General features: G+C 37.4%; 1 protein-coding gene across 10 annotated transcripts; it reads left to right on the top strand.

Annotated features, from left to right (window-relative positions):
- Nucleotides 1-1,436: 1,436 nt before the first annotated feature.
- On the top strand, nucleotides 1,437-12,269 carry LOC104229334 (protein NEN4-like). 10 transcript variants are annotated; one of them, XM_070156075.1, is made up of 5 exons: nucleotides 1,437-1,826; nucleotides 9,268-9,314; nucleotides 9,565-9,628; nucleotides 11,199-11,304; nucleotides 11,733-12,269. In XM_070156075.1, exons 1-5 carry the CDS (start codon nucleotides 1,824-1,826, stop codon nucleotides 11,735-11,737), a joined length of 225 nt encoding a protein of 74 aa, XP_070012176.1. In that variant the 5' UTR covers nucleotides 1,437-1,823; the 3' UTR covers nucleotides 11,738-12,269. The 10 variants fall into 10 exon arrangements, 8 of the variants coding, with proteins under 8 accessions (XP_070012176.1, XP_009786274.1, XP_070012173.1 ...); XM_070156072.1 differs by having other exon boundaries at nucleotides 1,445-1,826; nucleotides 9,565-11,304; XM_070156073.1 differs by lacking the exon at nucleotides 1,437-1,826 and adding an exon at nucleotides 8,043-8,332 and having other exon boundaries at nucleotides 9,565-11,304.
- The last annotated feature ends 1,186 nt before the right edge of the window (nucleotides 12,270-13,455 follow it).

A 13,455-nucleotide genomic window follows, 5' to 3' on the forward strand; every position in this document is an offset into this window, starting at 1 on the left:
GGGCTAAATCCGAGTCTATTAGAGTTGCTTGGAGACTACTCTACCAAAAACCTCTATTGGAGGCTAGTCTATCCTAACCCTAGGTCACTCCTATAAAAAAGATTACATATCCCCTTAATAGGGATATCTCGAAAATGGAGATCATTTCAACAGTTCCAAAAACTCTCGGAATATGCACAAAGAGATCAAATATACGATCTCGAAATTCCATAAAAATTCATGATATATTCTCAAAGAGATCAAAGACATCAAATATTGTCTTTCTCAAAGCCGCCAAAATGATCAACAGATGTTCTTCCTTTTCCTGGAGATCAAATACATTCTAAGAAAGTTTGCACATTCTACGTTCGAGAAATACGCAGGTTAAGCCCTCAAATCACGAAGAACGGTCTAGAGAGAAAAATCAAGGGAGAAACAAAACTGTACTCACAGTTGATTAGTAAAATTATTTTTATCTTATCCTGTGACATCAGTTTATTTTTCATATCTTAAAAATTGGTTGCAAATAGACATAACTACCCTCTCAACACATTAAGCTTCCGATTTAAACTACTTCAAGACTAAGCAAAAGTCAGTCAAACAAATTCCAAGCTACTGAAGGCAAAAAGTTTCCTTCAGTACACTACACACTGCCCCACCATGGATTAAGAAACAGCGGAATTATTTAAAGAACATACTTTCTTTTTATAAATGATTGGCTAATTGGAGCATTATGGGTATACTGAGTGTATATAAAACATCTGAAATAGATAAATTTGGATAAACTTTTATTTTCGCTTTTCACTTTGGCTTTCTAAAAAAACTTTAGAGACGAACACTAGATATTTTAATCCGGGATTAGCTACCCGGACATGTTATTCAACTAAGAATGTAGTACAAAATTAATATCGAGATTGTGATATAACTACTTCTGACTGCTTATACTGGAAACAAAAATCCGACCAAACACATGATTAATCCCACATTATACTGGAATTCAACTAAGAATGTAGTACAAAATTAATATCGAGTTGAGGAGTCAGGACCATGCAAAAGTCCAGTCTCTCAAATTCCGAGCTACTAATTACTCCGCATTCCAGTTTATGTGAATTTATTTCCTTTTCCGCCCGTTCAAAAAAGAATGACCCCTTTCTAAATTTGGAAACAATTTAGCTTAAACTTACAATTTTATCTTTAATGAGAAGCTTTTATAACCATACAAATACTCTGGGCCCATTTTTAACTTATTTATGTCCATAAATTACAAAATACTTTATTTTTTCTTTAACTCCGTGCACAGTCAAGGTCACGTAAATTGGGACGAAGAATAAATAAAAGTAAAAAGTTTCGGTCAGTTCACTACTACACTACCCCACCATGGAAAATATTGTCGTGTTTACACTTTACACCTAGTTCCATTATTCATCCACATAGCTATAGCCTATACATGCATCTCTATATAATACACATGAGATTATCATAACACCACCTCAACACAGCAAATTATATTCTCATTGTGTCTCTCTGTGTGTGTGTGTGTGTGAAGAAATTTGTGAAGCTCAATCGATTAGCTGCATTAATGGAGATGATGATAGACGGAGAAGGGGAGGCAATTGTGTTCTTTGATATGGAGACAACATTTCAGGATCGGGTTCTGTTAGAATTCGGAGCCATATCTGTATGCCCGAGGAGGTTGATTGAGCTTGACAATTATTCGACCCTGATCCGACCCGCTGACACATCATTCTTGGATACCTTCTCGGGTCATCATGGCATCACCAGAGAAGACTTAGCTTCTGCCCCTCTCTTCTCTCAGGTTGCTGACGACATCTACCAAATCCTCAATGGTTAGCATCCAAAAATTTTATTTTGTGTCTCACACAATTGACGCTAGTCCTCACACAACTAATGTTATACGAGGCATACCATAAAATCACTCGGTTAGCACCCAAAAAACTCATCATTTTCTTTTTTCAACTTGTACATTCTAGTAATTGTTGATTAGGTATGGCCACTGAACTTTACTTATTATATTGGTAAAGTTAGAGAACTGAAGTAACCGAATTTCATTTATTATAACAGTGATATGGTATAAGTATTTTTTATCTCTTTAAAGTAATTGAACTATGTTTGAATTGATCAGAAAATATGAATGACTCGAAACAGGGGCGACCCTTTCATAAAGCAAGTAAATCAATCTTTACATAATTTATATATTTATTATACACAATTATATACATATAATACATAAATTATGCATATATTATACCTCCAACGGTTGTTTTTAGTTAAAGCAGTTGAGGGAACGATTATTGGGTTAATTCTTCTACTTTTATACATAGATAAGGCTATTTTTTCACTTCAAAATAGATTTGAACAATTCGAAACATATGAAAATATTTTTGGTTTTCTATTGGGCAATAAAAACTAAGATCACTAGATGTTGGAAATTTGAAAAAATATTGCCTTAATCTTGAATGTTCCATAAAGCATAATAATCAATTCAATATTGATGGTTTAGATTTATTTTCTGAATAAAAGTATTAAGGAAAATAGTACAATTAGAAGATAACAGTTTAACTGATACGGTACTTAATCAAATAAAAAGATTTAATTCTTTTCCAAATGCCTAAATTGCTTATGGAATAATGTTCATAACTCATGTTACCGTTGCTTCAGCGGAAAGAAGTTTTCAAAATTAAAATTGATAAAATCTTGCCTAAGAACAACAATGTCACAAGAAAGGTTACATGGATTAGCTATATTATCAATTGAGAAATACTTATCAGGAGTTATTGATTATAAGAAATTATTAATAATTTTGTATTTAAGAAAAGCTAAAAAAAATAGACTTTAAATAAATAATTAAAAAAATAAAAAGCTAAGGCCCCTCATAAAATTTGGCTTTAGGCCACAAAATTCGTTGGGCTGCCCCTAACTCGAAATGTCGAATTTTCGGGGCCGCATTACTCTCCATGGTAAGTAATCTGAAAATGATGGTCAATTAATGGAATGTTTGTAGTTTTCTCGGGAATATATATATATTAATCACACGAAGTTTTTAACACAAAATTGTTTTAATCACGCAAAGTGTTAAATGTGCGTATATATATATATATATACACGAAGCCTTTGTGTGATTAAAACCTTTATGTTGTAATTACACAAAATTGCTTTAATCACACAAAGTTTTTAACCCCCCTCCAGTGTGTGTGTGCATATATATATATATATATTCCCGAGAAAACTATAAAGGCTTATTACAACATAAAGGCTGTAATTACAAAAAATTGCTTTAATCACACAAAGTTTTTAACCCCCTTCCAGTTTTTTTTGTTATATATATGCGTGTGTTATTTCTATCATCACGTGAAAGCATGAAAACCATGTTTGGCAAACTTTATATGCTTATTTAATAGTTTTTCTATTATTTATTTAATTTTTTGGGGTGATTATAGTTAAAGAAAATGAAAATGTATGCTAAAAAAGACCACCTATTTGTATTTTAGTTGTGTTGAATTCCATTTTGTGTGATGCTTGTGTTCCTATTACACAGGGCGAATATGGGCTGGACAGAATATTAAGGAATTTGATTGTCCTCTTATTAAGGAGGCATTTGCTGAAATTGGTTGGCGAGCACCAAGATATAGGCAATTGATTGATTCGCTTCCATTGTTAATGAAAATGTTGGTTTATGTTTAGTCAACAATGGCATGCCAATTGGAAGAGTTGGTGGAAAGAGTTGGTGTGGATGCTAGGAGGAAACTTCCTCCTTTGATGTCACCCATGACATCAAGAGGAGGTAGTTTGATGTCACCAATGACATCAAGAGAAGGTCTTTACCTCTATAAATAGATGCATTCCTTCACTTGTAGAAATCATCCCAAAATAATACAATACATTGTAGTGAGTAGAGAGTTAAGAGAGAAATTCTCTTAAGTGTAATTGGGAAATCTCCCCTTCCTTTGTTAATATTAAAAGGGCAATTGTTCTCTGGTGGACGTAGGATTATTTTGATCCGAACCACGTTAAATCTTGTGTTCTTTCTTTTACGTTTCCGCTAACAATTGGTATCAGAGCGACAGGATTCTTTAACGATCCAAGGAGAAAGAACAAGCAAATATGAGTTCCATGAAGTTTGAAATTGATAGATTCAATGGACGCAACAACTTCAATATCTGGAAGATCCAGATGATGGCGTTACTGCGGAGGGAAGGTTCAATCCATGCTATTGACGGAAAGTATCCTACGGATATATCAGCTCCCGACAAGGAGAAGATTGAAGGGGATGCATTGAGTGCAATCCAACTATCCCTTGCACCTAACGTGCTTTGTGAAGTGAGTACGGGTACCGAAGAGACGGCCAAACAGTTGTGGGAAAAGCTAGAAGGGCTATACCAAGACCGATCAGTGACAACAAGAATGTTGTTACAACGGCGTCTTCACACATTTAAGATGGGGTTCAGGTACTTCGTTACAAGATCATTTAGATGCGTTTAATAAACTTGTCATGGACTTACAGATTGCAGGAATTAAAAGGGAGGAGGAGACGCTTGCATGTGCTTTGCTATTTTCATTGACTTCAGGATATCGTGATATTGAGAATTCAATGATGTATAGCAAGGAGCCTATCAAGCTTGAGCAAGTGCGGCAGGCACTTAACTCTAGTGATGTGCGGAGGCACATTGAAGGAGATAGAGATGACCAGGCAAGTGGCCTCTTTGTAAGAGGCCGGACTAGCCAACAGGGAAAGACCAAATCAAAGCACAGATCAAAGTCTCGTGTGAACAAGAAGAATACAGAGTGTTGGGGTTGTGGCAAGAAGGGGCACTTTGAACGAGATTGCCCAATGTCAAAGTCCAAGGAAAAGGCGAGTGCATCTACAGTTGAACAGGTACATAATTTTGATAATGATTATGTACTAACAACATCGTGTAATAATAATAGTAGTTATGAAAACAAATGGGTGTTAGACTCTGCTTGTACTCTGCATATGACGTTCCGAAAAGACTGGTTTAGCAGCTACGAGAAAAGTGGAGGAACCGTAGTAATGGGCAATAATGCAACTTGTGCAATAGTTGGCATTGGCTCAGTTCGGGTTCGCTGCCATGATGGAATCGTGAGGACTATTACACAAGTCCGTCATGTTCCTGATCTGAAGAAGAATTTGATCTCCTTGGGTACTCTGGATGAACAAGGCTACAGGTACATGAGCGAAGCAGGAACTATGAAGGTGACTAAAGGTTCTTTAGTCATGCTGAAAGGCAAGCTGGAGAACGGCCTTTACACATTGGCCGGAAGCACCATTGTTGGCTCTGCAAATGCATCTACAGTGCAGTTATCTAATGATGACAAGGCAAGACTATGGCACATGAGACTGGGTCATATGAGCGCACGTGGACTGGAGATGTTGAGCAATCGTAAACTTTTGGAAGGTGAGAAGATCAGCACGCTTGACTTCTGTGAGCACTGCGTTCTAGGGAAGCAGAAGAAGGTCAGCTTCAGCACTGGCAAACACAAGACAAGAGGAGTGCTAGACTACATCCATTCAGATTTATGGGGTCCTTCTAAACTTCCATCGAAGGGCGGAAAGAGGTATCTTCTCATTTTTATTGATGATTTCTCACGAAAGGTTTGGGTGTATTTTTTGAAGGCAAAAAGTGATGCTTTTGAAGCATTTAAAGAGTGGAAGATTTTGGTTGAAAATCAAATGGAGCGGAAAATCAAGTATCTTCGCACAGACAATGGCTTGGAGTTTTGCAATGAAGAGTTTAATGAATTCTGCAAGGTTCATGGGATCTCAAGACATAGGACTGTCAGGCATACCCCACAGCAGAATGGAGTTGCCGAGAGAATGAACAGAACTCTTCTTGAAAAGGCTCGTTGTATGCTCCTACAAGCCAAAATGTCCAAAGTATTTTGGGCTGAAGCAGTTCACACTGCTGCTCATATTGTCAATCGATCTCCAGCATCGGCAATTGACTTTAAGACTCCGAATGAGGTATGGTCAGGTGAACCCTCTAACTATTCATACTTACGAGTATTTGGGTGTCCAGCTTATTATCACGTTAATGAAGGAAAGCTTGAACCAAGGGCTAAGAAGGCCATATTCGTAGGGTATGTGGATGGAGTAAAAGGGTACAAACTTTGGTGTTTGTCTTTACTCAAATTTATAGTTAGTAGAGATGTCACCTTCGATGAATCCTCTATACTTGATCCCCGTAAAGTTTCCGTGGAGTTTTCAGGAAACAAGAACAACGAGCAGGTGGAGCTTCCGGTGGAGCTTGCCAAGGAAAAGGATCAAGAGACTCAGGTTAAAGATGAGTCAGAAGATGTAGGCGTTGAAGAACTTGCTGTCAATGAACCATACACAATTGCGAAGGGGAGGGAGAAGAGGCAGACACGAGAACCGGAACGCCTTATAAATCAAGCAAACTTGATTGCATATGCGTTCGTAGCTGCACAAGAAGAGATTAAAGATCTGGAGCCCTCCTCGTATATTGAAGCAACTTCTTGCAAGGATGCCGCACAATGGCGGTTAGCCATGACTGAAGAGATGGAGTCTCTTCACAAGAATCAGACATGGGTCTTAGTGAAAAGACAAAAGGGGAAGAGGACAGTTGGATGCAAGTGGGTCTACCGAAAGAAAGAGGGAATTCCTGAAGTGGAAGATGCTAGGTTCAAGGCGAGATTGGTTGCAAAAGGTTTCAGCCAAAAGGAGGGAATTGACTACAATGAGATTTTCTCTCCGGTCGTGAAGCATAGCTCAATTCGCGTGCTACTAGCATTGGTTGCACAATTTGACTTGGAGCTTCAACAGCTTGATGTCAAAACTGCTTTCTTACACGGTGATCTAGAAGAGACAATCTATATGGATCAACCTGAAGGTTTCCTAGCTGAGGGAAAAGAAGATCACGTATGCCAACTAAAGAAGTCTTTGTATGGTTTGAAGCAATCCCCTAGACAGTGGTACAAGAGGTTTGATGCATTCATGACTACACATGAATTCTCAAGGAGTGCATTTGATAGTTGTGTGTATCACAAGAAGATGTCTGGTAACTCAATGATTTATTTACTGTTGTATGTTGATGATATGCTTATTGCTGCTAACAACATTACAGAGATAAATGCTTTGAAGAAACTATTGAGTAAGGAATTTGACATGAAGGATTTAGGAGCTGCAAAGAAAATCCTTGGTATGGAGATTTCAAGAGAAGACGATGTTGTACATCTTTCTCAGAAGAGGTATATTGAAAGGGTTCTCGAGAGATTCAATATGCAAACGTGCAAGCCTGTAAGTACACCATTAGCTCCTCATTTTAAACTTTCAGAGTCACAAATGCCTCAGTCCGAGGATGAGGTGGAGCATATGTCAAAGATTCCTTATGCCAGTGCAGTTGGTAGTATTATGTATGCTATGGTATGCACACGTCCAGATATTGCTCAATCTGTAAGTGTGGTAAGTAGATACATGTCCAACCCAGGAAAGAGGCATTGGGAAGCTGTCAAGTGGATATTGAGATATCTCAAAGGAGCTTCTGGTGTTGGTCTTACCTTTCGAAAAAGTGGTACAGGTATTTCAATTCTCGGTTATGTGGATTCTGACTATGCAGGAGATCTTGACAGAAGAAGGTCCACAACTGGATACATCTTTACCCTCGTTGGCAGTGCCGTCAGTTGGAAGTCGACTTTGCAGTCGATTGTCGCTTTGTCTACGACAGAAGCAGAATACATGGCAGCAGCGGAGGCGGTAAAGGAAGCTATCTGGTTGAAAAGTTTAGTAGCGGAATTGAGTTTGGTTCAGCTGGAATCAACTCTTAGATGTGATAGTCAGAGTGCTATTCATCTAATGAAAAATCAGAGATTTCATGAGCGCACTAAACACATTGATGTCAGATTTCATTTTATTCGAGATGTTATTGATGAGGGAACTATCAAGGTCGTGAAGGTTATCACAGACGATAATGCTGCAGACATGTTGACCAAGATAGTCCCGCTCGCTAAGTTTGCACACTGCAAGGACTTGGCGGGGGTGTGCATCAACTGATGCAACTCCGAAGAGAACAGTTGCTAGGTGGAGGTGGTATGTTCAACAATGGTTTGATTCTTCTTGTTTCTTACAACGGGGTTGCCCAGTAAGCTTAGAAGTTTTGGCCAGAGTTGTTCACACGCTCGAAACGCAAACCAAGGTGGAGATTGAAAATGTTGGTTTATGTTTAGTCAACAATGGCATGCCAATTGGAAGAGTTGGTGGAAAGAGTTGGTGTGGATGCTAGGAGGAAGCTTCCTCCTTTGATGTCACCCATGACATCAAGAGGAGGTAGTTTGATGTCACCAATGACATCAAGAGAAGGTCTTTACCTCTATAAATAGATGCATTCCTTCACTTGTAGAAATCATCCCAAAATAATACAATATATTGTAGTGAGTAGAGAGTTAAGAGAAAAATTCTCTTAAGTGTAATGGGGAAATCTCCCCTTCCTTTTTTAATATTAAAAGGGCAATTGTTCTCTGGTGGACGTAGGATTATTTTGATCCGAACCACGTTAAATTTTGTGTTCTTTCTTTTACGTTTCCGCTAACAGTTAACAAAACCGTTTGGAAGGAGAGCTGGTCAAATGAAGGTATCCTTAACTTGGTGAATGTTGTCTACAGAATTTGCACCTCCATTAGAAAAACCAGCTTCTTTCAGCCAAATACAGTCACCAAAGTATTTAGTCTTTATTACTTTTTCCTTTCGATATGTTTTTCCCTAGATGATGACTCTGAATCGAAGGCATAAATTTATGCAGTTAAAGAATTAGAAACTCCCCCTGGAAAGTCTCTAAAGTTTAAAATCCTGACTGTAGTTGCAAGACTTTTGCACCCAATTGTGTAGCATAGCAGTCAGTGAATTAAGCTGGAATGGAACAGGAAGACCAGGCTCCAAACGACAGCAGAGACAAATGGAACTTGGTAGACAAAGTTACTGTGTACTTGTGCTAGTGGGAAGTAGCAAGTATCTAGTAGATAACACTGCTATAAGTTTAGTTAGTGTTATATATAGCGGATATGTGAAGTTAGGGCTGAGGAAAGCAAAATAACCATGGGCTATACAGATTTGTTTTATCTTCTTTGATTAACCATGAATGATATGTCTAGAAACTGTCAAGGCTGGTTCACGTGAATCACAAAGTTGGTGCACAGATCTATCTTCCATGCACCAAGACTGGGACCAATGAGTTTTTTATTAGTCTTTCTCTTATCCAGAAATTCTGATACTAATTTGAGTGATAATGTTTCTGGCAGTTGTCTAGTCTCGCAGCTTATTTTCGGTTTGAAGAGCAACCACATAGGTAAGTATGGATATTAATTTGTATTACGAATAATTTGATTCTTAGATCAGAGCTTTTCTTTTAGCGGAGGGATCAATTAGCTGACTTCTTAATCTTTTGCAGTGAAACGATTGATTCTCCATTTATTGCATATGAAAAGCAGTTCTTCTTGTACTTTCTAATTTTAACTCTTTAAGGAGTTAATTCTCGTTTGCCCTTTTCTCTTCCTCTCTGTTGTGATACCTCCATAAAAATTCTCTGATACTTTCAGGAGTTTGCCTGATGTCCGGATGAATCTTGAAGTTCTCAAGCACTGTGGAACTGTTTTATTCTTGGTAAGAGTAACTACTCTTTTGCTCTATTTCAGGTCTACGATTGGCTTTTTCTTTCGCAGACGGCTGCCTCACCCATACGACATTGAAATTCTTAAGATTCTGAATTTATTTTTCTTAAAATAACCTCTTGAAACTTCTTGTTGGTTCATATTGATTTAATAATTCTTTGAACAAGTGGGCGGCCTTACTTAAATATCTTGATAGAGAAATTTAACAATTTGTAGATTTGGATATCTATTCTTTGAAAAGCTCATCCAAACAATGGGATCTGAATCGTGATCCCCATTATCTGAAAGAATTATATACCTCTCTTATCTATCTGGGTAACAGAGATGACTACATCTAGTTCACCTTGAAATGATCATCTGTAAATATAAATATATAGTAATTTTTATAATAGTGCTCTTGTCCCAGTTTCTGACTGAGGGGTTGATTGGCTCTGGTGCTACATACTTCAGATTGTTATAGTGAGAGTTTATGGGCCAAACCTTCTCGTTTTTTATCTTCAGTCTAGTTTGATAGATGTTGAATTTTGTTAAAGATGAAGTCTGAGATGAGATTAAATCGTAGACGCAAAAATATCTTATGTGTAAATGTATCAAAAGCTTGTTATTTATACTCCAAAGTGCTCGACACACGAATTCTGTGATTAGTAAGGTTGCATTCAGCAAAATGGAAACAAAATAATCAGTCTATACTTAAGCATATCAAATAATCAGTCTGAGAATACATAATATGAAGTCATGTCTGTATGTACGTACATACTGTGGGTAGTGAGGTCAGTGGGTGGTGCCGGTGGGGGAGAGGGGAGAACTGAAGCAGGGGTAACTGAATCTATCATCCTATGGAATACTTTTACCCTGCACCCTCCACATAAGATTAAGGACTGGGATATTTCCCTGCCTGATTCACTCCATGACAAATTATGCATGGCCCATATAACTACAACACATTATCTGATCCTCAATATGGAACTGAATGATCATTTATTTTATATGTGTATACTGTCAACAAATAGTATTTCCACAGGGTATAGTCTTGTGCTGTGTGGCATATCTTAATTGTAATATATTGGAGCTGACTTCCATTTGATCAAATGTGTTGTTGCATATTTACTCAACTGCATAAGTCGAGAACCATTAAGAAGGACGTAACTGATTTTAGTTGAAGTTCCTTTCATAGGAAGAAAGTCATAATTTGGAAAAATGAACTTGGACACCTGAATAGTTGGTTGAATCAGCCATATATAAAGGTCTTCTGATGCTGGTGTCCTTACTAGTTACTACATGAACGTTACTTTAGTCTGGGCAACTATATATTTTTGTTTATGTGCATGAGTCTATTTTTCCTGAAGTACTTCAAAGTTCATGGATTTCTCCTGAAGAAGTTTCGATACCTTCTACTTTTGCAATCCCTTATGATGGAAACCCAAGAATACATATTATGCACAATGACATTGATTTGAAGCTGCATTGTAGTCGCCTCAAGGTGCAGCTTGGAATTAGAAAGTTTGATGATGCTAATCGTCGACTCACTTTTGTGGTGGGTGCCTCTTCGTGTTTACGTGAAGTTCTGGATGAGTGTGATATTCTTGTTGAGCAGAGGTACAAGGATTGCGGTGGTGACTCAGAATGGTTGCCTGTGGTTAACAGAGAATATCAGAGCGTTCGATTGCGGTAAGTTACTGAACATTTCTTCATCAGGAAAGATAACCTCAATTCAGATATCCGAGTAAGTCACTTCTTTCTTCTTTGTTTTCTACCGATGATTTAGTGCTATGATCTCCATTAAGAGACGATTACATGCTGCTGATTTGGTAGTTACTTTTCATAGATGAACTAGAATTGCTTTGACATATTCATATGGGTAAAGGAAAATCACGTATATGATCTCTCTGCTTTACTAACAAATGTAGTTCTTTGACATATGAAGTTCCTTTCATCTCCATTCTCAATACAAGGCCCAAAGGGTCTCTCGATTGCATAATTTTTTCCATAGTCCCATATTTCTGTTCTTTGAGCTCATATCTGGAACATTATAGGCTTTTACCATGTTTTTATGTTTCATTTGATCATATTTCACTTTTTGATTGTTTATTTTGCAGCTTGAATGCTAGAGTGGATGGTAACACTGTTCACTGGAGGACGCAGATAGAGAGATTTCAGAATGAATCTTCCACCTTCCAAAAAGTTGAGTCTAGTAATTTTGACTCCGCGGAACTAGAGAGCTTGTTCATTCGTGGGACCTATGTGGATGCATTTTTCTCTTTAGAAACCTTTGATTATATGGAGAAAGCAGGTATCGGCTTAGTGGCTGATAAGTTGATTATACATCACCAGTGATTTGGTCACTCTAGCTTATGTTATGTAATGCATTACCCACCTTGAGTATTCATTGTTCGGTATGTTACTACTTCTAACGTATTATTTTGGCTTATCTATTGTAAAATTGATATGATGCCCTGTAGAAAGTGAACCTTACTATTTTTATGAGTGTACCAAGTATTAACACTTCAGTCCCTTCAAGATTAAGCTGATGAAGTGGATACCAAGGGATTGGATGAGTTTGGTTTATCTAGTTTTTAAAATCGACTTTGCCCTTGTTATATTTTATTTTATTATGAAATATTGTACTAAATGAATGATAATTCCTTGTTGAAACCTTCTGATTTCTGCATTTTTTGTTTGTCGGATTTTTTTCTATATTGTCTTTTGCTGAGAAGAGTTCAAAGATCATTGTCGAAGTAGTAGTATGTGTTAGGACCGAAAAAACTTGGTGTCATGCGGAAGCTAGCAAAGCATACCTTGAACGACAATAAATTATACAATAAAGAGAAATATACCAAAAGAGATACAAACATATAACATGGTTCGGTCAACTGACCTACATCCACGGCGGAGACGAGCAATCCACTATATAAAAATAGAGTACAAAATATCGAGAGAACAACTTCACGAAGAGGCAAACACAAGTGACACATTAACACTTGTCCCGTAAAGTTCTCCCTCTAAACACGACTATCAAACCTCATATGACTATATTGTGGATGATACTGAATGAGAAGTAAGGCTCCTCAATTTATAAAAATCCAAATATTTTCCTATAAGAAAAGGGATTAGCTAAACATGGAAGAATTATAATTTCCTTCTACAAAAAGGAAAACCCAATTATGTAAATATGTTATCCTTTCCTTCATGAAATAAGAAAATCAATTAAGGTAAGAAAATCTGGACAAACACCAAACAGCACGTTGACCATGTTGCTGTAGCACTTTGTCAGCATCAGCCTTCGGTTCTATTTTACGTTTGCCTTTACTTTGTCCATCTTAAAATGGTGTTTTGTGCTTTCACGTTTTTAATTTGTAAGCACTTTGTTATTTTAAACTCCACCTAGACACGAGAGAGGATGAAGTGTGTTTTGCTCAATTTTCGTGTGAAGAAACCTGGTTCTTTGACCTATAACTTTCAGTACCAAACACTAAGTAAAGTGTAGAAACTTAAAAGACACAAGCAATTTACATGGAAAACTATATTGGTTAATGGATAAAAATCGCGGCCTACCCATATTAGTTGTTTTCAAGCATCAATGAACAACAAGAGCAATTTTTAGGTTACAACTCAAAACCAAAGGACTATGAACTTTAGTATCTTAACCCCTACAATTGTAATGACCCGGCCGGTCGTTTCATGAGTTACCGCTTCATTTCCCTTATTTCTGCTTCTTTATGTCTTGTTCAGCTGTATTATGTGGTATCAGGTTGGTTGGTTCGGGTTCGGAGTGGTTTTGTAGAGGAATGAGGCACTTAGTCTCTTTTGAGTAAGTTTGAG

The sequence above is a fragment of the Nicotiana sylvestris genome, chromosome 9 (assembly GCF_000393655.2).
Source record: "Nicotiana sylvestris chromosome 9, ASM39365v2, whole genome shotgun sequence".
Lineage (NCBI taxonomy): Eukaryota > Viridiplantae > Streptophyta > Magnoliopsida > Solanales > Solanaceae > Nicotiana > Nicotiana sylvestris.

Excerpts from the sequence above, each read along its gene's own strand:
- LOC104229334 (XM_070156070.1), top strand. The coding sequence starts at position 11,072 with ATGCACAATGACATTGATTTGAAGCTGCATTGTAGTCGCCTCAAGGTG. Across the intron at positions 11,305-11,732 it reads TATCAGAGCGTTCGATTGCG|CTTGAATGCTAGAGTGGATG; the intron begins GTAAGTTACTGA and ends TTTATTTTGCAG.